This window comes from Leptodactylus fuscus, chromosome 9 (genome assembly GCF_031893055.1).
Source record: "Leptodactylus fuscus isolate aLepFus1 chromosome 9, aLepFus1.hap2, whole genome shotgun sequence".
NCBI classification, from domain to species: domain Eukaryota; kingdom Metazoa; phylum Chordata; class Amphibia; order Anura; family Leptodactylidae; genus Leptodactylus; species Leptodactylus fuscus.
The window spans coordinates 45981985-46009745 of record NC_134273.1 but is presented as its reverse complement, the minus strand read 5'-3'; the positions used below and the strand labels follow the sequence as shown (position 1 = coordinate 46009745).

At 42.1% G+C, this 27761-nt stretch overlaps 2 protein-coding genes across 2 annotated transcripts in view; one reads left to right on the top strand and one right to left on the bottom strand.

The window, feature by feature from the left end:
• Positions 1–27761, bottom strand: part of LUC7L2 (LUC7 like 2, pre-mRNA splicing factor) — a 467814-nt gene that overhangs the window by 329932 nt on the left and 110121 nt on the right. The gene's annotated exons all lie outside the window — the stretch shown is intronic.
• On the top strand, positions 13647–27101 carry RRP7A (ribosomal RNA processing 7 homolog A). Its single transcript, XM_075287727.1, has 7 exons — positions 13647–13715; positions 15477–15619; positions 16914–17039; positions 19679–19802; positions 22894–22991; positions 24495–24693; positions 26641–27101. The coding sequence occupies exons 1-7, from the start codon at positions 13664–13666 to the stop codon at positions 26724–26726; spliced, it is 828 nt and encodes a 275-aa protein (XP_075143828.1). The 5' UTR covers positions 13647–13663; the 3' UTR covers positions 26727–27101.

Here is a 27761-nt window from a genome sequence, read left to right as displayed (position 1 = left end):
AATCTTATGCTGCCACAAAGAAATGTACAGGATAGACAAACTACCACTGCTCAAGAATTTTTGAGAAAGGGAGTTTTTTCTTTCAATGAATGACAGTGCAAATGAGATAGAAACTGATGATTTATGTGCAAATGCTCATTTTGTGCCAGTGCTCATCCAGCTCATCCATGGTCATGTGATTTACGGTCCAGGGTCATGTGATGAGCACACAGGTGTACAGCTGATTACCAGGCAGATGTCTGATTACTGTGCTGTGCATATAACATGCAGCACCTGTGTGCTCATCACATGACCATGGACCGTAAATCACATGACCATGGACTGTAAATCACATGACTATGGTCAGAGTTTCATCCTCTAGAAGTAACAGAATGAATGGCAGCAAGCAGAGATCTAGAAAACCGTGAGGAATTGATACAGAAAGTATATTGGAAAATTGTACCACTTTTTATTATACAAACCATAACATTTTTCTCTCAATATTGGTCTGAAAGTGGCCAACCCTTTTAAGTTTATGGTTGGAGTTTTTTTAGCAAATCCAATGGCCATACCTTACAGCAATCTGAAATTGTTGATTTAGAATCTCTTAATCTATTCACTGTAGCAGTGGGTTCAGTAGGATATGATGCATTTTTCAATGTCCATTGGTAAGATGGATTATGATCGAAGAATTGGAAGGAAAGTGGAATGGTTAGGAGTGTTGTATTATTAGTTATCCCCATTAGGCCCGGTTCCCATCTGCGTTTGGGTAATTCCGTTCCCCTCTCCGCATGAAAAATGTGGAGAGAAAAGTATTGAAAGCAGCACTTTTCTTTACAAATTTTTCATGCGGAAACCACACGGACCCCATTATAGACTATGGGGTCCTTGGGTTTTCCTTTGGTAACTGCTTTTTTATGTGAATTAGGTCCCCAAGCAGAGTCCCGTGAAAGGAAACCCATGTGCAGATGTGAACCAGGCCTTAATTGTCGCAAATGAAATGTAAATTGTCTTTTATCAAAATCAGAACCGGGCTGCCATATAGGGACATTGGCAACTCCTGAACACACTGTGGGTGTGCCAATTGGGGCCAAAAAGTACTGATAAACCCCTTAGATATCAAGGTCATGTTTTAGCGTGGCATCTAAGGGGTGATCAACTGTGAATGTTAGAAAACTGCAGGTGTTAGAGAACAGTGTCAGCCATACAACATGGCTGACACTCGCTTGCATGGTGCACACTCTTATAGTAGGGCGGAATGTGGGAAACCCTTTCTGCCTTCACCTTACTATTATGGCCCATATCTGGAAGGGATTAGAGATTTTCTGAATATATGTGCATGTAGACATATGCCTAAGTTATAGCAATAAATCTGCACATTGTAAACATATCTTAGCATATTCAGCTCATATAACATTATGCCTGGGTTACACCTTTAGCCACTAGTATCAATTATTTGCCATTTTATTCTTTAGAAGTACACTTTAACACAAAATTGCATATAGATGCCAGTGTGTGTAAAGTGCTGAGGGCAGTTTGATATGGTGCTAGGTGTCTATTTTCAGAAGTTATATAAGCATTATTATAAAAGCCGTTTTTTTATAATGATTCTTACTGTTGCATACCACCTCAAGTTTCAGCACACTTCTATTCTAATGTCTTCATTTTTCATCAGCAAAGCAATAAGACTGGGTTCACAAGGTGCTTTTTTCATCAATAACTGCATGGTTTTCATATTGAAATAATCTCTACTATTTGCCCTGCTAAAAAAGCTGTTACACAGCACCGTACATCGAACTTACAAAAAGTTATGGGTTTCACAATATGGTGACGGAAAACTTGTTTTAAGTTTTGAATTTATGTAAAAGTGTTAAAGCATAAAAAAAAACAAAAGCAAATCACTGCATGGACTCAAGAATACTTTCGGAAATCATTGTATGTGAATATAATTTTTCCATACAATCTACAAATCCAAAGTTAAAGTGTATCATGCAAAGAAGAAGTCCCTAAACACTGCCATCTTCTCTGGGCTGCAGCTCATTTGAAAAGGACTGAAGAAAAATTCATCATCAATCCGTGGTCAGATGACTCAAAATTTTAAATTCTTTATGGAAACAATGGATGTCAGTCCTACAGACTCAAGAAAATGAGGACAGTCTAGTATGTTGTCTGCACACAGATCAAATGCCTTCATCTCTGGTGGTGTGGGTTTACATTAGTGTCTATGGCATGGACAGCTTACACATCTTGAAAGGCAATGCTAAGCAATATATAAAGGTTTAAGGACATCATATGCTCCCATCCAAATAATGTCACCTTTAGGGAAGGCCTTGCATATTTCAGCAAGACAATCTAAATTACATACTGCACTACAACAGCGTGGAAGGGACCCCGGAAACCGTAAGTAGCCGGGGCCTCAAATAGGAAGGGCCATCCTAAGCGATTAAACGCCTTTTCTGTGTCTAAGCTGAGTACTAAGGGTTCAAAGCCAGATCAATGAGATCAATAGTTCTCCTGGTGTTATCACCACCCTGGCGACATGGAATAAAACCCACCTGGTATTTATGGATCAGGAAGGGGAGACACATGTTGAGTCTGGATGCCAGACGCTTAGTAAACAGCTTATGATCCGCATTCAGGAGTGATATGGGCCTATAATTCCTACAGTCAAGATGGCCCTTATCGAGTTTTGGGATGAGAGTGAGGAAGGAATGTGAGAGGAAGTCAGAAATAGGCTCACCTGACATGAAGACCAAGAATAAAGAGACAAGGTGCGGAACCAGTTCTGCCCCAAATGCACTGTTTTAGTGGACAGAGAGCCCGATGCAAGTGTGAACCTAGCCTCAGTTAATAAAGTGCATTAGTAAAATGGGGTTATTGTAATTTACTTTACAATGTTAAAGCTTTAATAATTTCTAATATATATATACGTATGTAAAGCCCCAATTCCAAAAAAGTTTAGATGCTGTGTAAAGTATAGACGAAGAGAAGTGTAGAAAAATCCAGCAAACAGGGATCCAACTTGAGTTAATAATAAAACTTCACTTATTTCGTGGGAGATATACTCCAAATAAATAAAATTGTGTAAAGTGTGCAGAAAACAAGAATGCAATATATGGAAATCTGATATATCTATATTTTATTCACAGTAGAACACAGAAAACATCAGAAGTTGAAAGGCAAACAATTTTTCATTTCATTAGGTAAAATTAATTAATTTAGAAATTGATGGCAACAGTGACATCTCCAAAATTTTGGGAAGGAGCAATATCCACCATTGTATAGTATTCCCACTTCTTTTTACAACAGTTTGTAAATGTCTGGGAGGTGAGGAGACATATAACTGGAGATTGGGGAAAGGAATGTTGTCCTATTCTTGTCTGATGTACAGTATGTGTCTGGTGCATAGTTACACACCCGGCATGCGCCGTACTATTACGCAGGCCACGAGTTTGAGACCCCTGACTTAGACAAAATAGTCATCTTGACCGTGGCAATCCGACCGAAGAGACAGAGACAACACTAGCCACTTAGTAAGGAGGGCCTGTATATGTCTATAAAGGAAGGGGAAAATTTGCTTTATATAGCTGGTAAAAGGATCCTGTTAAATATATACCCAAGTATTTCAATGAGGAGAGCTGCTACTTGTACCGGAAAGCAGCCTGAAGGCCAGCCAAGCTAGAAAGGGGGATGCAGATAGGCAAGGTCTCCATCTTAGAGGTATTGACCTTACAACCAGATAAGCAGCCAAAGCGGGAAAGAAGAGCATGGAAATTGGGAAGGGATAGATGTGGGTTAGTAAGAGTCAGGAGGATATCATCCACAAACAGAGAAAGTTTAACTCATGATCACGCACACGGACCCCCGAGATGTCAGGGCTCAGGTGGATGGGAAAATTGCACAAGCACGCCTTCTGGCTCCTCTTACTACTCCTCACTTGCGCTGGGTGCTTGATTGCCAAATATTGGTGTAAACCTGCCCTGCCAGCCCTCGAGGAGCTGTATTCCAAGATTAGGGATGCACGCTCCCTGGAGTATCTGACAGTTCTACTCAATAACGAGGAGGGGAAGTTCCATACAATTTGGAACCCATGGGACAAGTTTTGGGCTACTCAACCTCTCTGATCTGGTACTACTTTTGTCCCCCCTCCCCCTGGATGTCCCCTTCTTTTGTTCTTCCGTCTCATCTTACCTTGTCTTGTTGTTAGTTCTATTGGTTTTCATGGCATATTGTTCACTTGTCTGATTTTATTCTGTTGTTATTATTATGTCTTACTTTGTTAGTACCTTTTGTGGATGTGTTATCTCCTTTTTTTTTTGCAGCATTTCAACTTTTGCCTTGTCTTGTAGCCTTTCTTAAATGACAAAATTCTTTAAATAAACAGTTTAAAAAGTAAAAAAAAAAAAGACTGTCAGCCAATCTTAATAATAAAGGTCCTGACAAGTGCAAGGCATACTCATATATTAAGAGACTCCAGCATCTAATAATAATGTTATTTATATAGCGCCAAGATATTCTGCATCACTTTACAAATCAGATGGTACATGAACAGACAGTATTTGACATTACAATGTGACAAAAATTAACATATCAAACATTGAGGTCCCCTGCTCGCAAAAGATTACAATCTATGAGGAAATAGGGAGACAAGAAGTAAGAGGGTTTGTTTGGTACAATGGTCCAGCCATCTTTTAATAAATAACATCATATAACTGAAGCTGTATGAGCCATCACCAGTCAATATCTGTGAATATACAGATACTAAGTGCATGGAGTGCACTGGAGGAGGTGCGATGGGATAGGATCACTTGTGCAAATACTAGGGCAAAAAGAAGAAAGCTGGGAGACTTCTTCCTTCACTGGATCAAAAAATGAGAGTTCACAATGAGGAGTAAAGGAGGGAGACATAAATCTGCAGATTTGTTAGATTTTCTCCACAAACATTCAGCACATCTTGAGCACTTCTGAAAAAAAACAGTTGTTTGAAGAGTGTGTTAAGGTTGCCGGAGTCTGTATTGGAAGTTTCAGGCAATCAAGGTACTACTTTATCCAGGCTGGTTTTGAGAATATCATTTTAGTGTTTGGTGGCCAGTTCAGGTCAGGAGAAAGAAGAGATGGGAGACAGTGATGACGGTAAGGTGTCTGAGTGGCAGTGGCGTAACTAAAGTCTTGTGGGCCTGGGTGCAAACTTTTGTCCGGGGCCTCCTACCTCCTTGCTAGAGCGAATTCATGATAGTGGCTGTTAGGAGCACTGAAGTGATATCTCAGATATTTCAAAGGAGTATGGCTTTAGTACCCACAACTATTATCCAGAACACAGTGAGTGACCAGCACAATGCCCAGCATGTAAACAATACTGGGACAGTATAACATGCTCTGCAGTGGACCCTACACAGTATTATGCGCCCCACAGTATTACGTACTCCACAGTGGCCCACTCAAACAGTATTATGTGCTCCATAGTGGCCCCCAAACAGTAATACGTGCTCCATGGTGGTCCCTACACAGTATTATATGCTCCAAATTGGCTCCCACACGGTATTAGGTGCTCAATAGTAGCTCCCACACAGTATTATGTGGTAACACTACCCACCCCCACCAGAGACTGAATCCCCCATTCCCCCCTCTTGCCCACACACAGCCTACACCCCCATGTCTCCCTCTTGCTCACACACAGCCTGCACCCTCATTCCCTTCCCTTGATCACACACAGCCTGCACCCTCATTCCCTCCCCTTGATCACACACAGCCTGCACACCCATGTCCTCATTTTGCTCATACATATTCTCTTCTCCTTACCTTCCATTAGTCTCATTCCCAGCAGATTCCACACTGTCCTTTACAATCCAGAATAGTTCCGCCAACACTAGAGTCTGATCATATCCTAGTAGGCTAAAGGACCTTTGATGGATGTCGTGACGTCTTCAATGGTTCTTTAGCCCACTAAGATTTAGCATCTACCGCAGGAAGAGCCCCAGAGCGGATGCTCAGCCCAGGACAGGTGAGTATAAGTATTTTTTTTATACACCTCCCTTGGGCTGGCATTTAATGAAAAGGGGCCCAGTCAGGCCTGTGTGATTGACAGCCTATCTTCCTATCAAGTCTGGGACAGGTTCTTCCTTCCTATTTATTGTTTGCTTACATTCATCTTTCTATTGCTATGTGCATGCTGGCTATTTACTCTTTGCTGTTTGTTATCCCTATACATATTCCACACCTGTGGCTTTACTTTTGACTATTGTCTCGGATTTTGATTCTGTACTGTGCTGATCGGCTGGTATTGACCCCTTGGCTAGCTGACTTCCTTTTCGTTGTTTGTCTTGTGTTCGTTCAGTGTCATCACTTATATCCAAGAAGAGGCTGTTGCCAGGTTGTCTTCTGTCGCCTAGCAGGGACAGGGGAGGGTTCAGCTTAGGGCTTACTGTCTTGTCATGTCCCTCCTTCTAGGGTTCACCAGCAGCTACTGGGGAGTTGCTCTTCTAGCTATTCCTTTACAACAGAGCTGTAAGGAGACCAGATCAAGAATATTACCATCTTTGTGTGTGGGAGAAGTATTATGCTGGGAGAGGCTAAGTGAGGCGGTTAGTAATAAAAGATGAGAGACTGTTGGGGAAGCAGAGGTATTAATTGGAATGTTAAAATTAGAGAGTAAGAGGGCCTCTTAATAAATCAGGCACACATCTGTGTGCCGGAATGGAAATCTGTACCAGTCAGGAGCTGGCATAGATTTCCTATATGGAGCACATTTGGCCCAAGAAAGAGCCTTGTGCCAAATGTGCACCACAATTTCCCCCAATATTTATAGTGATTGAATAATGTAAATAAAAATTACAGTCAAAATTGTAGGGCTAGCTCCATACCAAAGTATTGTTAGAACAAGGACACACTAACACTACTATGAATATTTGTTAACAGATGTTTGGTTTTGTGGTGAAAGGGGTTTCTGGCCAAATTAATTTTTCATACTGTTCTTCTCCAGGCACCAGAACCTGATGTAGTGGGCAGGGAACACATGCAGAGACTAAGCCTGCAAATGCTCTGCACCAGTCTCTGGCATCTGGAGACTGTCAGAATAGCTGGACACCACAGATCATACTGTATACTGGTCAGTGTTAAAGAGGGGCCAGGAAACCGCTTTAGGCTAAGGCCCCACATTGCAGAAAAGCAGTTTGTTGTTGCAGATTTTGCTTTGATTTTTTTTTTTAGCCAATAATGGCTTGAAAAGGAATGGGATATATAAATGAAGCATTTATACTTCTCCCTTCCTAGCTTTGGCTTAAAAAACACAGTAAAATCTTCAACAAAAACAAGCAGATTTTCCACAATGTGGGGCCTCAGACTTTAACTAGCCATAATTATTTCATTTTTTTCATTAATAGAAAACAGCAGAAAAATGTACAGCCGTGTTGTGGCCACTGCCTTTATTAAAATCGGACATTCAGTGTTCAGTATAACAGATTTTCAATTCCTTAATATTTTTTTATCCCCTGGATTGGCAGACTAAGAATGTGGGCCAAAGTAACTGAGGCAGACTTTTTCCTGAGATTCCTCTTCATTTTCGAGCCTTCTGACGGAAAGCCAAAGTAGAGCTTTCATTTGTTGAATATCCTCAGATGTATGGGATGATCAGCTGACTGACTCATGCCTTGGTTTCTGTGGCAAGATTGAGCAAGGCCCTTATTTTTTCAGCGCACTTTTTCAATCTCAGATTGAAGACCGCATTTGGCACTGATTCTGGGGCGGATGCACCATAAACTCATCACCAAATTCCACTGTATGAACATATACTAAGCTTTATTTTTCCCTGCATGACCTCCCAAAGAGGTTTCATTGTACTTGTTATAAACGTTCCCCATTATACAATAGGACATTTGAAAATCCAATTTCTATTCTAGCATAACACATCTGCTTAGGGTAGTGACATACAGCAGAAGATAAAATGCAAAACCAATGCCAAGTGTGGATTAATAACACCTGTGACCTGGCTTGTTAACCCCTGGAGACACAGATGTACTGACTTGGACATGAAGTGTAATCTTCACAATCTTTGACTATAGCTTTGCTTATTCTGCCTAGAGACTTGTTTGAACTAGTGTTGATCAGCCAAGGGTTTCCTGGAAACTAGAATTACCACATGCTCTGAATCTAGTCTAGTGGCCAATCACAGGAAACGCTGGCCTATTTAAACCCACAGCTTTCTACATCCTGTGTCTGATTATTTTGGCCTGCAAGTAATCAACTTCTTGCGGAATCTCTGAAACCTCCAATTCTGTGAATAAACCTGCATATTTTGTAACACCATTTACATTCCAAACTCTGCATTTGGTCAGACTACAGTTGATCCCTTTTTGTGAAGCATTAATTTCTTTCATTTGTGTTAAACCTCAAAATCTGAGAACCAGCACTTGGACTGGGCTCTAGTACTTCAGCATAGCCGCTATACAATGATTAGAGGAGCCTTCTTCTGCCTCCATCCCCTGTATAGGTTGTGGAGGTTGCCTGGAACAGTTGATCAGTGAGAGGCACAAAATTGGTTCCCAGCCCAGAAAACCCCTTTAAGGCTAAGGCCCAACATGGCATCCCACAGCAAAAGAGCGCTATGGGAAAAATTGTGGCAGCAATGCATTGCAGTTCTTCCCGCAGCGCTTTTGACTGTAAGTTTGCAGAATTTTCCTCTGCAGACTTCCTGCATCAATTATACCTATAGGAAAACCGCCAGCGTTTACGTAGGTATAATTAACATGCTGCAATTACCCAAAAAAGCAACGGTTTTGGAATTCACCGCACGTCAGCAGCGCATATTTTAACACAAAGTGGGAATGGGATTTGCTAGAATCCCATTCACTTTGTTGTGACTGTAAAACTCAGTAGAAATAAATGCGGCATTTCCGTCATGGGCAATCCACGGTGCTTACGCCATGTGGGGCCCCGGCCTATGAGGCCCCACGTTGAGAAAATGCAACTTTTTTTGGGTTGTGGATTTTGCTGCGTCTTTTTTAGACAAAGCCAAGAATGGGTGAAAAAGGAATGGGAAATATATAGGAAGTACTTATATTTCTACCTGCTGCTTAATCCACCACTGGCTTTGGCTCACAAAACCGCATGAAAATCTGCAAAAAAAAAAAAAAAGTTGAATTTCTGCAACATGGGGCCTTGGCCTAAGGCTTAGGCTACATGGAAAAGCTATTAAATTTTGTTTCCAATTTTGCTGTGTTCTTTTGAGCCAAAGCCAAGAGCGAAAGGAAAGGGAAATATATAGGAAGCTCTTATACTACTCCCTTCTGCCAAACCCATTCCTGGCTTTACCTTAAAAAATGCAGCAAAATTCTTCTCTGACTAGCTACTGTTGATATAAGACAGCTCGTGTCACATACCTATAATGAAAGAGATAACAGCACAGCCTCCCTGGCTGTATATTTTTAAGAAAATATGTAAAGAAAAGAATAATTGAACTATTCTCTGCAGCAGTGATAGCACAATCCTCTCGCTTCCCATGTGATGCTGTGCTGAGGCATCACGGGATTGATAACACATCACAGAGAAAGGCTGCTTTCACATGGAGTTAACGCTCCGCTCATTCTGAAACATAAACACGTTCAGAGTGAGCGGCGTAAAACAGAATCCCATTGAGTTCAATGGAGTCGGTCTTATGTGCGCTACCCATTGAACTCAATGGGAGGCTTTTTTACCTATTGCTTTCAATGGGATGCTGCTGGCATTTAAAGGGTGGGCAGGGGTCCCTGGGGGGCTGCTGCATGTGTCTGTGTGGGTACTGACTTTGTGTGGAGGGTTCTTGTAATAACTCTGTGTACGTGCGAGGGGGAGCTGTTGGTGGTTCCTTGGGTAAGGCTTAGGGCTTCTATACTTCATTTGCATAGCAGTCTGTCTGTGTTCTTCCCCCATATTCATTAATATAACATGCCCCCGAAGTCCTCTCAGGGACTGGGGAGAAATGGTGAGCTGTATTTAACACTGACTCCCCAGGCCTACCGCAACCAGTGATTCCATCTAAGTGATTGAATTGCTGCGTACCCATGAAGGTATGCGTGATATGACTGTAGTTAAATGAGATTTTCTTTGTGACTTTCTCACAATAGGCCATCAATATCAGATCTGCGGGAGGCCGAACACCTTGAGATCTCTGGCACAGAGACTTTAATGGGGCAGCACTGCAGTACCTACACTCACCGCTACAGTTTATACAGCTCTGGAGTTCTGCAGGGGACCACCGCAGATGTAATATTGATTGCCTATCCTGTATAAGTGAATAATCCCTTTAATGACGTTTTGTGGGAATTCCTTTCAGTAGGAGGAGTCCTTACATTCTGGTGCTAAATTCACATCGGCCGCATAAATAAAATTCCCGCACATAGAACTTTTCTCTCTGCCACTTTGAGTATGGAGATAACAAACCCCATTATAGCCTATGGGATCCGCTGGTGTCCATTGGTAACTGTTTTAGCAGCTTGGCGCTGCATCGTTCAATTCCCCCGATGGACGCAAATGACAGAGAACCTGCCACAGATGTGATCCTAAGCCTTACTCTAGTGACCCCATCACATGAGATGACATTGGCTGGTTTATTCCTTCAAAGCAGTAAAAACTAGACTGGGGCAGGTAAGTAGGATCAGCGTGGGAATTTTGTTTTGTTTTTTTTTCAAATAAATAAAATGGTTAATGAGGATTGAGTGGAGCGTTTTATTTCAATAAAATATATTTTTTAAATGTCTGTATTTACTTTATTAATATTGCTGTAGGTGGGACTTATAGTTAGCTATAGACCCTATGCCAACCAACCTGTACAGAATACACAAAGATCATGCACCTACCTGCAGCAACTCCATTCTAGTCATTTCAGTACTGAGACACCTTAGGGTGCATTCACACTGAGCATACGCTCAGCTCATTCTGAAGGTAAAACATTTTCAGAATGAGCGCGTACAAAGCAGATCCCATTCATTTCTATGGGAGCCGGTATACACGTGTATCACATTGAAAGGAATAGGGAAAAAAGCAGCCCATTCATTTCAATGGGGAGCACACGTATGCCGGCTCCCATAGAAATGAATGGGATCTGCTTTGTACGCACTCATTCTGAACATGTTTTACCTTCAGAATGAGCTGAGCGTATGCTCAGTGTGAATGCACCCTAAGGGTGCATGCACACTACATAACACCGGGCGTGTATGAGAGCCGTACACGCCGGCGTTACAGCAGGGCTGCCGAACACTTCCCATTCACTTCAATGGGAGCGCTCGTAAACGCCGCTGTTACGAGCGCTCCCATTGAAGTGAATGGGAAGTGTTCGGCAGCCCTGCTGTAATGCCGGCGTGTACGGCTCTCATACACGCCCGGCGTTACTCAGTGTGCATGCACCCTAAGGGTGCATTCACACTGAGTAAACGCTAGCTTATTTTGTAGAGTAAAATTACACTTGTAAATTTTGCTATCCCATTGACTTCAATGACATTTTACAGGCGTATTTTTTACAGGCATATTTTTTACAGGCATATTTTTACACTTGTAAAAAAATATCATTGAAGTCAATGGGATAGCAAAATTTACAAGTGTAATTTTACTCTACAAAATAAGCTAGCGTTTACTCAGTGTGAATGCATCCTAAGGGTGCATTCACACTGAGTAAACGCTAGCTTATTCTGAACGTAAAACACGTTCAGAATAAGTGGCGTCTAAAGCAGCTCCATTCATTTCTATGGGAGCGGGGATACGAGCGCTCCCCATAGAAATGAATGGGCTGCTTCTTTCACTCCGTGCAGTCCCATTGAAGTGAATGGGGAGTGCCGGCGTATACGGCAAGCTCTGCTCATGCTGAGCCGTACACGCCGGCACTCCCCATTCACTTCAATGGGACTGCACGGAGTGAAAGAAGCAGCCCATTCATTTCTATGGGGAGCGCTCGTATCCCCGCTCCCATAGAAATGAATGGAGCTGCTTTAGACGCCGCTTATTCTGAACGTGTTTTACGTTCAGAATAAGCTAGCGTTTACTCAGTGTGAATGCACCCTAAGGGTGCATTCACGCAGAGGAAAATGGTGAGGAATTTCAGCACTGAAAAAAAAAACTCCCATTGACTTCAATGGGTTCCTTTTTGCTAGCAGAAAAAGGAACCCCTTGAAGTCAATAGGATAGATATACAGTATATAAGTCTATCTGTATACCTGGAAATGTGTTCTTCATCCTTATAGAAACTCCACTCTAGCTGCTCCTGTAGTGAGGTGACTAGATTGGAGGTTCTGGGAGCAGCTGCTGTAAGCAACTCCATTCTAGTCACCTCAGTACTGAACAGTCTACATTGGAGTTGATTCTAGCAGGTCCTCCCTCCAGCAACTCCAATCTAGTCACCTCAGTAATAGAGATGAGCGAACAGTGAAATATTCGAGATTCAATATTCGTTTTGAATAGAGCCTCAATATTCGATTACTCGATCGAATATCGAATCCCATTATAGTCTATGGGAAATAATGCTCGTTTCAGGGGAAACCACTATTCGACTAAAGGATAGTCACCAAGTCAATGAGTAGCAGGAGGAGAGTGTTTAGGAGGAGCGCTGTGCAGTTAAATTGCATGGACCCCATTATAGTCTATGGGGTCCGTGCGCTTTAACTGCACAGCGCTTGCAGTTGCGCTGATAAAAAGTCAGCTCCCTCGTACCAGCAAGCTGCCAGCTCTCCTGACTAGCAAGGACGAGCCTGCTGCAGAACCAGCGTTGATTTGCCACAGGCTCGTCCTTGCTAGTCAGGAGAGCTGGCAGCTTGCTGTTACGAGTGAGGTTACTTTTTCTCATAGGAATGAATAGACCAGCATTGAATGGCCAATGTACAGCATTCGGCCAATCAATACTGGTTCTGCCGGAGGCTCGTCTGTGAGGAGGCGGAGTCTAAGAGCGGACCACAGCAGTCTCCATTGTGGTTTGATCTTAGACTCCGCCTCCACACAGACGAGCCTCCGGCAGAACCAGCGTTGATTGGCAGAATGCTGTGCACTGATCTTTCAACGCTGGTCTATTCATTCCTATGAGAAAAAGTAAGCTCGCTCATAACCGCAAGCTGCCAGCTCTCCTGACTAGCAAGGACGTGCCTGCTGCAGAACCAGCGTTGATTGGCCGAATGCTACACACTGTATAGTATTCAGCCAATAAACGCTGGCTCTGAATCGAATATTTACTGCAAATAGCTAGTAGTATTCAATTGAGTACCAATATTTTGAATACCTACTCGATCGAATACTACTCGCCAATCTCTACTCAGTAATGAATTGACTAGAATGGAGTTGCCCCTGATAGGTCCTCCCTCCAGCACCGACCACTAGACCATTCACTAGTGAGGTCATTAGAGTTGCTGGAGGACCTATCAGGAGCAACTAGCGATTTTGTGAAACCTCAAAACATGGCTGTATCCAAAATATTCCTATCTAGATGGCACTTTTACTTATCCGTGTGATGGAAACGAGGAGCAGAACACGAACAACACGTGGTGGAAGGTAAAACTAGACAGACTGAGAAAACCTTCCAGCGCTCCCCGCCTCACACACACCCATCAGTGCTGTAGTAAAACCAAAACACCGCCACTTCAGTCATGTGACCACGTGCGACGTAACTTCCGTAGTCCTTGACGTACTACAGTTCCCAGAACCCCCTGCTTGCTTGTGTGACGTCACGTCTAACATGGCGCCGTCCGAGGAGAGCCGCACGCTTGCAGCCCCGGCTGGATACACAGGTATTAGATACGTGCACAGGTGGTCAGGGATTCTTGTGAGGTGACATTTTATTTCAGATATTGATAGTTCAGCACAGGGGCGGCTCCAGATTGTGTTGTGTGATGTGCACTCTGATGGTGCAGCGGGTAGTCCTGACAATATGGAGACTTGCGGAGAACAACTAGAGAGACTAAGCAAGGCATGAGATGTCCCCTCTGTCCTGTTACTACACGGAGTACATGTACAGTATAAGGCTACATGTAGGTGATATAGTTGTTGCTGTATTTGTGTATTTTCTATGGTTAGGTCCTATATCCAGTGGTCTGACAACAGAACAAATATCCAGTGGTCTGACAAGTATAAAACTTCTTACAGAAGGCTCAGAATGGTTTAAAAATTTGAAAATCATGAAAACTGCTGCTCCTGTTGCCACGTCCCTGCCGGTCTCCATTTTCTGTATATTGTTCACACATCCATGCAGGACTTTTCCATTCTGCCAATTTTCAGCGGATTCTGTAACTGAGTCTCCAATAGATATTCTGACACAGATGAGAACCTAGCCTTAGCAGTAAGACCCAGTTCACATCTGCATTTGGGGAGTCCACTTGGGGACCCCCCCCTGAACGGAAACATATGCATATTAAAAGCAGTTGGCTAAGAAACCACATAGACTATAATGGGGTCCATGTGGTTTCCATTCGGTTTCCGCACAAAACAGAGAGAAAAGTACTGCTTGCAGTCCACTGCACAGTTGTATCTCTACCTAATGTGTATTTCTTTGCTCCTGTCTTAAGGTACATGCACTGAATTTTACTAAGACTAGTCCTTATTCTGCAAAAAAAAAAAACAACTTATCTGCATTGCATCCGTAGATCCTCCATAATCATGCATCCACAAATATAAGATGCATGGGCAAGGCTGTGCCGCAAATATGGACTGGAGTAAGACTTGCTCCATGCCTTGTAGATGGTTTCTATGGCCTGGATAATGATGTGTGAAAACTGCAGACCTTGGTATGGGGCCAGAGAAGTGAAAGGGCCGATATACTGCCTGCATTTACACTATATGGCAAACAGCTATTGTCGTATGCATGGTGCCTTAGGATGGTTTCTAACATAGAGTTTTTTGGAAGAACGCAACTGTAGTTTTTGTTTTGTTTTTCTCCAAAGGCTAAAGTAAAAGTCAATCCTATATGTTTCCAATTTCTTTTAAATCCACTTCTGGTTTGGAAAAATACCACAAAACTGCAGTGTTATTTTTAACATGTCAAAACGCCATTAAGACAATTATGTCTGAGCCTAGTTTCACACGACTGTTATTTAATGCCCATTGCTCTCATCCATTGCAGGATGAGAGCAGCAAACATTAAAATACAGTTCAGAAGTAGCCCACTCAGTTGGGTGTCTGCGTGCATTCACCCCCATGTAAAATCAGGATGGAAGCTTTGTTTTGTTTTGTTTTTTCTATCTGCATGCTGTGGGTATCCATTTTTGTCAGATGTTTTTCTATTGGTTTCATTATAGGAAAATAAATACCAAAAAATGCTGTGTGAACAAAAAATAAACTTTGCTGTTTCTGTAGTTCCCATTCACCTCTATAGGAGTTACAGAGGCTGCATAGAGCACACTACTTGGCTATGTCTGTTCCTTCCTGGTTGTCTGTTCTTAGAAAACATTATTTCCATCACATCAACAATTTGCTGACATAGGAATAACCCCTAAATGTGCTGGTGAATAAGTTCTGGAGTTTTATTAACCTCAGTTTTTTTTATATCTCTTTAGCCATTCCAGTACAGTTCTCATTGGAGAAGAAAGTGCACCACTGCTTGTATGCCAAAGAGCACCAGGTCAGAGGAGAGTCGGATAAAACCCACCCACAGAACCGTACATTGTTTGTAATTAATGTACCAGGATATGTCACCGAGGTGAGAAGGAAGGGGGAAGGGTTCTTTACTGGGATAGTCTTAACATTTTTAGGTTACATCAACATGGGATATAAAAAATTTTAAAAATACAAGCTGATTTTTAGCTGGATTACAAAAAGCGCCATCTCACCAGCTGTATTATAGCAATGTAATTTGTTTCATCCCAGGTCAGTTGAGTTCATTCATTTTGAACCCTTTTTGTTATGGGCACCCTAATGCTGTCACAAGCTGGAGGACAGGGGAGAGTAGAATGAAGCAGTATCTCATATGAATACACTTTACTCCTAGCACACATCACTTAAAGAAGACCTGTCATGTCCTCAGAGATGTACGGTATTACACACCACTACTGCGCTGAATTCCATGTCCTCACATTTCTGAGTACATGGAAGTTCCCCTTCACAGACTTCAACGATAACACATGTATCACACAAGGTGATAAAATGCTCTCCCATGCCTTCTGCCTATAAATGATTAAAGGGGTGGTCTAATTTGTATTTTTTTTTATAGATGTAGATATAGCTAACCTATCTTCAGGATAGATCATCATTAAAAGATCAGCTGCTTAAAGGCACCACATTGATCAGAAACCAGTTCTATGTCACTGAACTGTATCACATGCTGCCCTTAGATAGGACTCAAAACAAGTGCATGTGTGATGGGACTGTGACTCTTCTGCCACTGTAAAGCCAAAGGTATATTAGGGCATGTAGAATGCAGGGTTGCACATAAAAGTACTTTTGTCAAACCATATCATAGGGGAAGAACAAGCCAAGATGGTGTTCAAGAGGCCATTATTGTTTAATAATAGCCCGTTTTGAACTTTATAGGAGAAAATGCTAAAGTGATCCTTGGAAAGTGTTTTCTGGGACTTAAGTTGATAGCTTATCCTTAACATGTTCTGTCAGTATCAGCAACAAGAGTCCAGCTCCCCCAACTGATTAAACTGGGCCACTGTACATCAGCAATGCACAATGTTATATAGATTATGCCTGGCACTAAAGGCTGTCATGCTGCTGTAACACACTGAAATTTCCCCACGTGGGAATATTAAAGGATTATCTTATCTTATATGTCCGGAAGCCATTGTCAGAAAGAAGCATTAAAGATCCTCTAATTCTTTAAAAACCAGTGACTGAATTTCTATTGTAGTTTTACACATGTAATTAATTATGCAGTATTATACATTGTATAATATGATCAAAATAAAATGATGAAATATTTACAGCTCTGCTCTATACGAAGACATTACAGACTGATAATGAATCTCTTATTACAATCTTTATCTCTCTAGAGCGGTTTATCGGAGATCTTTAGTTCTTGTGGCCATGTGCAATTTGTGGAACTCCTTGACAAACCCGGACCTTCTGTGAAAAACCAAGTGGAGGAGAATACATTTTTTAAGCAGAAAACGCTTAAGGTAACTGATGGCATAGTTATTTAAAGCAGTTCAAAAGTTCTACAAATATGTTTGGGTTTTTTTTAATCACAAATGGCTGTCTGCAGTGTCAGTGTGTTGTCTAAAGAGATTTCTTTGCTGCCACCAGTGATCAATGACTTACTAAATTTTTTGGAGGTTGGTCTATGATCAGCAAATTCAATATCAAAGTGGCCATAGTGCATTGCAGGTGGTATTATGCTGAGCAACATACCTATACACTCACCGGCCACTTTATTAGGTACACCATGCTAGTAACGGGTTGGACCCCCTTTTGCCTTCAGAACTGCCTCAATTCTTCGTGGCATAGATTCAACAAGGTGCTGGAAGCATTCCTCAGAGATTTTGGTCCATATTGACATGATGGCATCACATAGTTGCCGCAGATTTGTCGGCTGCACATCCATGATGCGAATCTCCCGTTCCACCACATCCCAAAGATGCTCTATTGGATTGAGATCTGGTGACTGTGGAGGCCATTGGAGTACAGTGAACTCATTGTCATGTTCAAGAAACCAGTCTGAGATGATTCCAGCTTTATGACATGGCGCATTATCCTGCTGAAAGTAGCCATCAGATGTTAACAATACTCAGGTAGGCTTTGGCGTTGCAACGATGCTCAATTGGTACCAAGGGGCCCAAAGAGTGCCAAGAAAATATTCCCCACACCATGACACCACCACCACCAGCCTGAACCGTTGATACAAGGCAGGATGGATCCATGCTTTCATGTTGTTGACGCCAAATTCTGACCCTACCATCCGAATGTCGCAGCAGAAATCGAGACTCATCAGACCAGGCAACGTTTTTCCAATCTTCAATTGTCCAATTTCGATGAGCTTGTGCAAATTGTAGCCTCAGTTTCCTGTTCTTAGCTGAAAGGAGTGGCACCCGGTGTGGTCTTCTGCTGCTGTAGCCCATCTGCCTCAAAGTTCGACGTACTGTGCGTTCAGAGATGCTCTTCTGGCTACCTTGGTTATAACGGGTGGCTATTTGAGTCACTGTTGCCTTTCTATCAGCTTGAACCAGTCTGGCCATTCTCCTCTGACCTCTGGCATCAACAACGCATTTCCGCCCACAGAACTGCCGCTCACTGAATGTTTTTTCTTTTTCGGACCATTCTCTGTAAACCCTAGAGATGGTTGTGCGTGAAAATCCCAGTAGATCAGCAGTTTCTGAAATACTCAGACCAGCCCTTCTGGCACCAACAACCATGCCACGTTCAAAGGCACTCAAATCACCTTTCTTCCCCATACTGATGCTCGGTTTGAACTGCAGGAGATTGTCTTGACCATGTCTACATGCCTAAATGCACTGAGTTGCCGCCATGTGATTGGCTGATTAGAAATTAAGTGTTAACGAGCAGTTGGACAGGTGTACCTAATAAAGTGGCCGGTGAGTGTAGATCTCCTGCACACAGGGAAATATAATCTATGGAGTGTGTGTGTGTATATATATCACACACATACACTCGGACAAAATGGTTGGTCGTTTAATGAAAGAAAAACCCATAATGGTCACAGAAATAACTTGAATCTTACAAAAGTAATAATATATAAAGAAAAATTCTATGAAAATTAACAAATGAAAGTCAGACATTGCTTTTTGCTTCAACAGAGTTTTAAAAAAAATTAAATAAAACTCATGAAACAGGCCTGGACAAAAATGATGTTTCCCTTAAGTTAATATTTTGTTGCTCAACCTTCTGAGGCAATCACTGCAATCAAACGATTCCTGTAACTGTCAATGAGACTTCTGCACCTCTCAATAGGTATCTTGGCCCACTCTTCATGAGCAAACTGCTCCAGTTGTCTGAATGGTGCCTTTTCCAGACGGCTCCTTCCAAAGATGCTCAATAGGATTTAGGTCAGAGCTTAAAGAAGGCCACTTCAGAATAGTCCAATGTTTTCCTCTTAGCTATTCTTGGTGGTTTTAGCTGTATGTTTTGGGTCATTATTGTGTCGCAAGACCCAGGACCTGCGCCTGAGACCAAGCTCACTGGGCAGCATATTTCTCTCTAGAATCCCTTGATAGTCTTGAGATTTCATTGTACCCTGCACAGATTCAATACACCCTGTGCCAGATGCAACAAAGCAGCCCAAGAACATAACAGAGCCTCCTCCATGTTTCACAGTAGGGACAGTATTATTTTCAAGATATGTTTCATTTTTCCATCTGTGAACATAGAGCTGATGCGCCTTTTTGTCTCATTTGTTCACAGAACAGTCTCCCAGAAGCTTGGTTATTATTACTTTTGTCAAATTCAAGTTATTTCTGTGACCATTGTTATGTATAGTGAGACTGAGTCTTGTGTCATAGATTATTATGTTGCTTGGAGTTCAGGTCTCCTGACTGGATTGGAGTTTAGAAATTCAGATGATATAAGAAAATCTGATCCCTTCCCAAACCCAGTCATGAGATTGCTGTATGATGCTGGGAGTCCATGTCTACCCACTGCTTAGATATCCTCTACTGTATCTAGTACAGACTGTAGAGTCACCAAGGAAAAAGTACGGTACTCCTAGAATTATAGATCAAAGAGCAATAATTTTTATATATTTTAAAATGGATATGGTTTGTTTTTGGAGTCTTCACTAATTCCCACATGTCATATTTTACAGGGTTTTAGAGTGGCATATATAGTGTTCAAAAATGAATCTGGAGTGAAAAAATTTAGGTCCAATAAAGTCTGGACATCATTGGTCGTATCGAATAGAGATCGGTGTGTTAAAGCTGGAATACACAGTGAGTTTCTGATGTTTCTTTTCATGTTAATACTTTTTTTTTCTTTGAAGGGGTTATACAATTTTTTAAATATTGATGATAGGTTTGACTTGATGGACTGATGTCTTCATCCAACTTCATCTACTATGTACTGTATTTTTCGGACTATAAGACGTACTAGACTATAAGACGCACCTAAGTTTTAGAGGAGAAAAATAGGGGAAAAAATTTTTCAAGCAAAAAATATTTAATGTATGGGAGTTGTAGTTTTGCAACGGCTGCAAGGCCACATTGACAGGTGACCCTGCAGCTGTACGGGGATGTAAAGGGCGTTTTTTTTTGCGGGGCCAGATGTACTTTTTAGTTATACCATTTTGAGAAATGTCTATTGCTTAGATCACCTTTTATTTAAATCAAAGGCAAAACGGTGAAAAAAAACCCGGCGGTTTAGCACTTTTGATTTTGACGTTCACTGTACAGGAAAAATATTAGTAGACCGGGCATTTTCAGACACAGGGATACCTAATGTATATATGTTTCACAGTAATGTTATACTTTTATATGTATTCTAGGGAAAGGAGGTGAACTTTTATTTATTTTATTTATATATTTTTTTTTTAAAGTTTTTTTTTGTTTGTTTTTTTTTACTATTTTATTAGCGCCCCCTGGGGGGCTTGAACCTGCAATCATTTGATTGCAAGTCCCATAGACGGCAATACAAGTGTATTGCCGTCTATGGGAGATTCTATACATTACTATTGCGGAGAGTCGTAGACCAGCCACAATAGTGATATTAGCAATGACAGGCCTGGGAGCCTTAATTAGGCTCCCGGCTGTCATCGGAACAGGTCGGCTCGTCGCGCAGGAGGCAGCCTGCAACTTTAAAGGTATGGGGCCGGTGGGGACCGGCCCCGAGGCTAACTTTGAACTTTTTTTTTGGGGGGGGGGGGGGGGGGGACATCTCCGGTGGGCATCTCCGCTGTAATTTTTACAGCGAGTTGTCGGAGCTCGTTCCTGCGATCTCTGATTGCAGGCATAAGCTTCGGTATTTGATGGGGGGGGGGGGGGGGATTTGATCCATTCGCTCCAGACCCGGCATCCGCTGTAATAGAACGGCGGATGCCGGGGAGTGTGTTAGCCGCTGGCACAGGGCCTGCAGTATTGCCACGCTCCTGCCGCTGCAGAAAACCAGCAGTGGCAGTGCCACATTCGGACTATAAGACGCGCCCTCATTTTCCTCCGAAATTTGGGGGGGGAAAAGTGCGTCTTATAGTCCGAAAAATACGGTAATAATGTCTTATCTATACATTGGGACACTCTATTTAAAATTAATTTCCTACCCTATAGATAGGACATCAATTTTACAGGGCTGGATAATGCCCTTAACCCCTTCCCGCCCACGGCATATTTTGATTTTCGTTTTTTGTTTTGGACTCCCTTCTTTCCAATCCCCAAAATTCTCTGCTCTCAGAGCCATATGAGGTCTTAATGTTTGCAGGACAAATATTTCTGGATGCTACCGTTATTTTTTCTGTACAATGTACTGGGAAGCTAGAAAAAAATTCAGAATGGGGGGGATTTGAAGAAAAAGTGCATTTGTGCGATTTTCTTATGGGCTTCATTTTCACGGCGTTCATTGTGCAGCCAAAATGACATGTCACCTGTATTCTATGTTTTGGTACAATTCTGGAGATACCAAATTTATATGATTTTATTTACATTTTAACCCCTTAACAAAAATCCAAAACTGCCAATTTTTTTTTTTTTCTAAAAGTTGCCATATTCTGACACCCATAACTTTTTTTTATACATCCGTTTACTAGGATGCATAGGGTGTCTTTTTTTTTTTTTTTTTTAAATATAGATTGTGAGCCCCACAGAGCTCACAATGTACATTTTTCCCTATCAGTATGTCTTTTTTGGAGTATGGGATGGAAATCCACGCAAACACGGGGAGAACATACAAACTCCTTGCAGATGGTTTTTTGCCCTTGGCAGGATTCGAACCAAGGACTCCAGCGCTGCAAGGCTGCAGTGCTAACCACTGAGCCACCGTGTGGCCCCCATAGGGTGTCTTTTTATGCGGGGCCGGGTGTACTTTTTAGTTATACCATTTTTGGAATTGGTTTTGCTTTCATCATTTTTCAACAGTGAAAAAATGTCAGTTTGGCACTTTTGACTATTTTTCCCGCTACGGTGTTGACCGTACAGGAAAAATATTTTTATAGATTTGTAGAGCGGGCGATTTCAGACACAGGGATACCTAATGTGTATGTGTTTCACATTATATAACTACTTTTATATGTGTTCTAGGGAAAGAGGGGTGATTTGAATTTTTAATGTTTTTTAAATTTTTTATATATTTTTCTTTTTTAAAAAATAAATAAATAAATTTTATATGCATTTATTAGGCCCCTTGGGGTCTTGAACCCCAGGGGGTCTTCTCACTAATGCAATGCATTACAATGCTAATGCTTTGCAATACATTGCTAAAAATCGTCATTTCTTTTGCAGGCTGCATAGAGCAGCCTGCAAAAGAAAAGCATTGCAGACTGGCCAGGGAGTCTTTACAAGGCTCCCGACTGTCATGGCCAGGGAAAATAGCGCCTCGGTCAAAGCCGGAGGAGTTAATGCCTCCGATCGGTGCGGGTACCGACCGGGGGCATTAGCGCTGGGTGTCTACTGTGTGAATCAGTAGACACCCAGCAGCTATGGCGGCCACCCGACTCCTGAGCGGCCAACATAGTTAAAGAGGACCTTTCATGGTCCGGGGCACAGGCAGTTCCATATACTGCTGGAAAGCTGACAGTGCGCTGAATTCAGCGCACTGTCGGCTTTCCCGATCTGTGCCCCGGGTAAAGAGCTGTTGGTCCCAGTACCGTAGCTCTTTACAGTCAGAAGGGCGTTCCTGGCAGACAGTCAAGTATGTCCTTCTTCACAGCAGCGCCTATCGTGCTGTGTGAGCGGGGAGGAACGCTCCCTCCCCTCCTGATAATACTCGTCTATGGATGAGCACTGTGAGCAGAGGGAGGGGGCTTTCCTCCTGTTTATTAAGTAACAAATCCCCATTCTGTTTTTAAGCAATGTTTTTTGTTTGTTTTTTTCCCCTCAGAGTGGATAGAGGATTATGAGAAGTCTTTTACAGATGTTGCTGCTCTTCAAGCTGAAATTGATCAGTTTATGGAGGAATATGATAAGAAAGTGGCAACGGTAAAATGATTTTGGTTACTAATTGGATGTTTTATGTCAGTATCTACAAAACTTGTTTGATTTAGCTGTTGCTTCTTTTTCCCAATTTCGGTTAATAAAGTTCTAACAGAGAAGTTAGGTCCACATTTGCAATAGTTTTCAGTAGCAGTTAAAGTTTGCCAGGGCTTACATACTCATGACATTAACAGGGTTGTCCATGCAAAAATAGACAACCCCTTTAACTTTTAAATCATCTGGGGGTAGTGAAATAAATTCTTACTCAGTCTGCAATGTTCCGGTGTTCTCCAGGTGCGTTACGTTTCTTCTGCTCAATGGGTCTCTACCGGAGTTCCACTGAAGCCATGGATTGGCTTCAGCAGGCCTCAGGAAGAGACCCATGATGTCACAGGTAGTAACATGGCGTGCCCTTCACTGATTGGCATCTGAGGTCAGATGACTGCTGAAGTTAATCAGCAGCTTCAGCGGAACTCCAGAAGAGACTGTTTGAGCAGAAAAAATGGAATCGGATATCCTTTTTTCCACTGCCCTTGGCCGATTTAAAAGGTAAAGGGGTTGTCTGTTTTTGCCTGGACAACCCCTTTAAGGATAGGTCATCAGTATGTGATGAGCAGTGATCCAATACTTCCACCGCTTCAATCAGAGTTTCAATCTCTTCCCTGTGCTGATGACATCACATGGTATGGTAATAGGTAGAGATGAGCGAACACTGTTCGGAACAGCCGTTCCGAACAGCACGCTCCCATAGAAATGAATGGAAGCGGCCGACACGCGGGGGGTTAAGCGGCCGGCCGCTGGCAAAGTCTGCGTGCCAGGTGCTTCCTTTCATTTCTATGGGAGCGTGCTGTTCGGAACGGCTGTTCCGAACAGTGTTCGCTCATCTCTAGTAATAGGCACTGAGTTGTAATACCAAGAACTTCCTCCCCATACGCAGTGTACAGTGCTGTGCTTGTTATTCAGTGAAGAGGCTGCCATCTCTTCAAACAACTGATCTGTCCTGTATCATATCCTCACTGTCTTCTAGATTTCTGCTTGCTGTAATTCTTTGTTTTGTTTTCAGTGGATAACTATAGTCCATGGTCATGTGATACACAGTCTACAGTCATGTGATGAACACACAGATGAAGGCTCATTACCAGGCAGATGTCTGTGTACTGTACTGTGATTGCAACGAGATGTGCACTTGTATGTTCATCACATAACTTTAGACTGTGTATCACATGACCATAGACTGATAGTTATCCAGCAAGAACAAAACAAAGAATTACAGCAAGCAGAAATCTAGAAAACTGTGAGGAGATGATAAAGGTCTAACATTTCATTATATAAACAATACCATACCATTATTTGCTGAAAATGGACAACCCCTTTAATCACTTGCTGTACTGTAATGATTCCCTGAGTTATCCCATGTGCACAAGTGGTTGAAAAAGTTAATTTTTTGTTGGATAAACTGGTGTAGTTTTGCACTATAGTTTACAACATGCTCTGTTTCTATATTAACAGAAAGAGGACAAAGCCAAAGAAGAAGAAGGAGTGCCGGATGAGGATGGCTGGATAACTGTGACAAGGAAGGGCCGACGTCCAGGCGTAGCGCGGACAGAAGCCGTCAATGTTCGGCTGTTGGAAAAAGAAAAGAAGAAGAGAGCCCAGAAAGAACTTCTAAACTTCTATGCCTGGCAGCACCGGAATAAGAAGAAAGAGCGTAAGTTACTTAGAACTTTTTAAAGAGAACTTTTTCGGCTGTTTGGGAAACTAAAACTTGCACGGGTCCATGAGGATCTGTGGTTGGTTTAATGTTTGACATCAACCTGACCAGTCAAGTTAATGGTTATAAAGGTTAGAGCAGACCTGGGCTTATGTGCGGCCCGCGGGCCACATCCGGCCCACATAGATAGTGGAAGGTTTTTGAAGGACCTGTGATGATGTCATCACAGCCTATCACCAGGATAGGCTATGAGTCGTTAGTGGGCGGAGCCACATGGGATTGTGTGCTTCCTGCATGCTGCCGGCAATGGAGGCTGCTGGATGGATAGAGAGAAGAGACAGCATGTGTGAGCAAGAGAGGACTGGGGCAGATGTAGGGGGGCAGTTAACCTTAATGCACATGTAGGGGGGACATTAAACTAGGGGGCAGATGGAGAAGGATATTAAACCATGGGGGGGGGTAGCTGTCTGCCTCTAGTTGCCCCCAGTTTAATGTCTCCCTCCAGGTGCCCCAATTTAATGTCCCCTCTAGTTTCTACTGGGGCACCAGGAGAGGGACTTAATACTGTGGGACATTTGGAGGAACATGTTATAATGTGGGGGTGTGTAATGTTAGGGTGACTGTAGGAGGATATTACTTTGTGGGCCACATGGAAAAATGATTGAGACTGGGTGGAGTCAGCAGAGAAGTGGGTGGAGCTAAACTTGCCATGATGCGCATGGCCCTCTAGAACCGTTACAATTTCTCATGTGGCCCCATGGGAAAATTAATTGCCCGCCCCTGGGTTAGAGGGTGCCCATGCGCCTACTGTAGCCCCTGTGTATAATAGCTCAAACAATATAGTATGTTGTAGCCATTGTGAAAGCATCTTGTGCTGTTCTTTATAGTAAAACCCAAGCATCCAGCCAGGTCCATACATGTACACTGCATTTGAAGATACTTTTGATATCCCAAGTGCTGCACACAGGGTTTTTTTTAACAGTGCCATGGGGAGAGCACCGATAACCAAAAAAGAGGTTATACAAAATAAAGTACTGCTAGAAACAATGCAGATTACTTTACAGCTCCATATAACAGCATTTCTCAACTTGAAAATGAAAATACTTTATAGGATGTAACCCACTAAACTGGATAACATGGTTTAGCATAATGCCTCGGTTAAGTGAGTGCAGCAGATTTTCAGTTTTCATTTAAATCCTTACATAAGTCTTCATAGTTTACGATTACAAATAATCTTGAATGAGAATTTTCAGAACTACAAAATTAGGTGAAATGAAACCTATTTAACTCCCTCCCAGCATGCACTGTAGTAGTACAGCAGATATTCAGACTTCAGACATGGCCATCAGTCTCCTACTAACCATCAGGTTGTTTTATACAATCGAGATCTGTTGGAAATTTTTGCTATCAGACTCTGATTATGGGAATTAACCATTGCAGTATATTATAATGGGTGATCAAAGTAGTGGGTCCAAAAATGAAGTTCAGAAAAAAATATAGAATCCCCCCTCCCTTCCCCAGATCACTAATAAAAACAAACACATTAGGCATCTCGAAGTCTGAAAATGCCCAAACTGTAAGCATATAAAAATATTTATTCTATACGATAAATGCCATGGGGAGGGGGGAGAATAGGCAAAATGCCTAAACAGTTTTTTTTTTTGTTTTTTTTGTTTTTTTATAGCAGTTTTACTCCAACGCCATCTCACCAACTGTAATAAATGTAACAAAAAAACTCAGAAATTCCCAAAATGGTATAGATCAGGGGTGCCCAATACGTCGATTGCGATCTACCAGTAGATCGCAAAGGACGTATGGGTTGATTGCGGGATGCAGGGATCCCCGGTGTCTGCTTGCTCATCATCTCTGCTTGGAAGATGATGAGTAAAAAAACTAAATGGACTGTAATTGTACTGTTTCTTGTTTTTCTTTCTGGTTTTGCAGATTTAGCTGAGCTACGTAAGAAGTTTGAAGAAGATAAGCAGAAGATCGCACTGATGCGAGCTCAGAGAAAGTTCCGCCCTTACTGAAAGACATTTCTATGTATTATAACATTTCCTCCTATGGATATTATCCAGATTTCCAACAACATTGATGTGTATTGCCACCAGACATGAAGAATAACTGTGTCACACTGACTCCAGATGTAAATATGCCTATTAGCTATATTGAAAATAGACTTCCAGAACTTCAAAATCTATTTATACGGTAAACACACCATTGAAGCAAATTTATTATGTATGTTGTATGTACATAACCTCGCTGGTCCACACTGGTCTCTCATCTCATAGTAAAAGTGGCCAAATAAAAAAAAAAAAAAAGCTGTTGGTCAAAGAAAGTCAGCTAGAAGTCCCTGTTTTCTGTGTAAGTCTATAAAAGTATAACATGCAGACAGAAACAAACACAGAAAAGTGGCTTCTAGGTGGTGTGTGAAATGGCAGGTCAGTCTCTTAACCAGCCAGACCTGATAAGAAACTGAAGGATGTGTTATATGTGCCCTGTACTGCTTTTCCAGTGTCTCCGAGCATGGTTGGGCCTGGTGCTCCAGTGACTACTGAGTCCAATCAGCTGCTTCAGGAAAGGACACTGGATGTTACTAATACATTATAATGCAAGGTCCACAGCCCAAAAATATATACAGTGAATCAGTGGAGCTTCACAGTGCAAGGAAAAAACCTCCTGGTTTAGGAAAAACACAATAACATTTGTAGAAAAATACAGCACAAATGAGACCGCTCCAAATTCATTAAAATTTGATCTTAAATAGAGATTACATAAAATCACCAGATACCAGAAAATAATGAAAAAGACTTACAAAAACATTTAGCAGAAACAATGAGGAAAGCCCCAAATAAATTCATAGAACAATGTACAAGCTTATATACATGGTAATATACAGTGAGTGGCCAAAAGTCATGGGAAGGTACCGGATGCACCATTCGGGCGGGTCGCACCTCCGCGAGCCCTGACAACTGCAACAAGATGAAGAGGCATGGACTCCACGAGGTATTGAAAGAGTTCTGGAGGGATATTGATCCACACAGTCTGCACAGCAGCCCACAATT

Excerpts from the sequence above, each read along its gene's own strand:
- RRP7A (XM_075287727.1), top strand. The coding sequence starts at position 13,664 with ATGGCGCCGTCCGAGGAGAGCCGCACGCTTGCAGCCCCGGCTGGATAC. Across the intron at positions 15,620-16,913 it reads TACCAGGATATGTCACCGAG|AGCGGTTTATCGGAGATCTT; the intron begins GTGAGAAGGAAG and ends TTATCTCTCTAG. Across the intron at positions 17,040-19,678 it reads TTAAGCAGAAAACGCTTAAG|GGTTTTAGAGTGGCATATAT; the intron begins GTAACTGATGGC and ends CATATTTTACAG.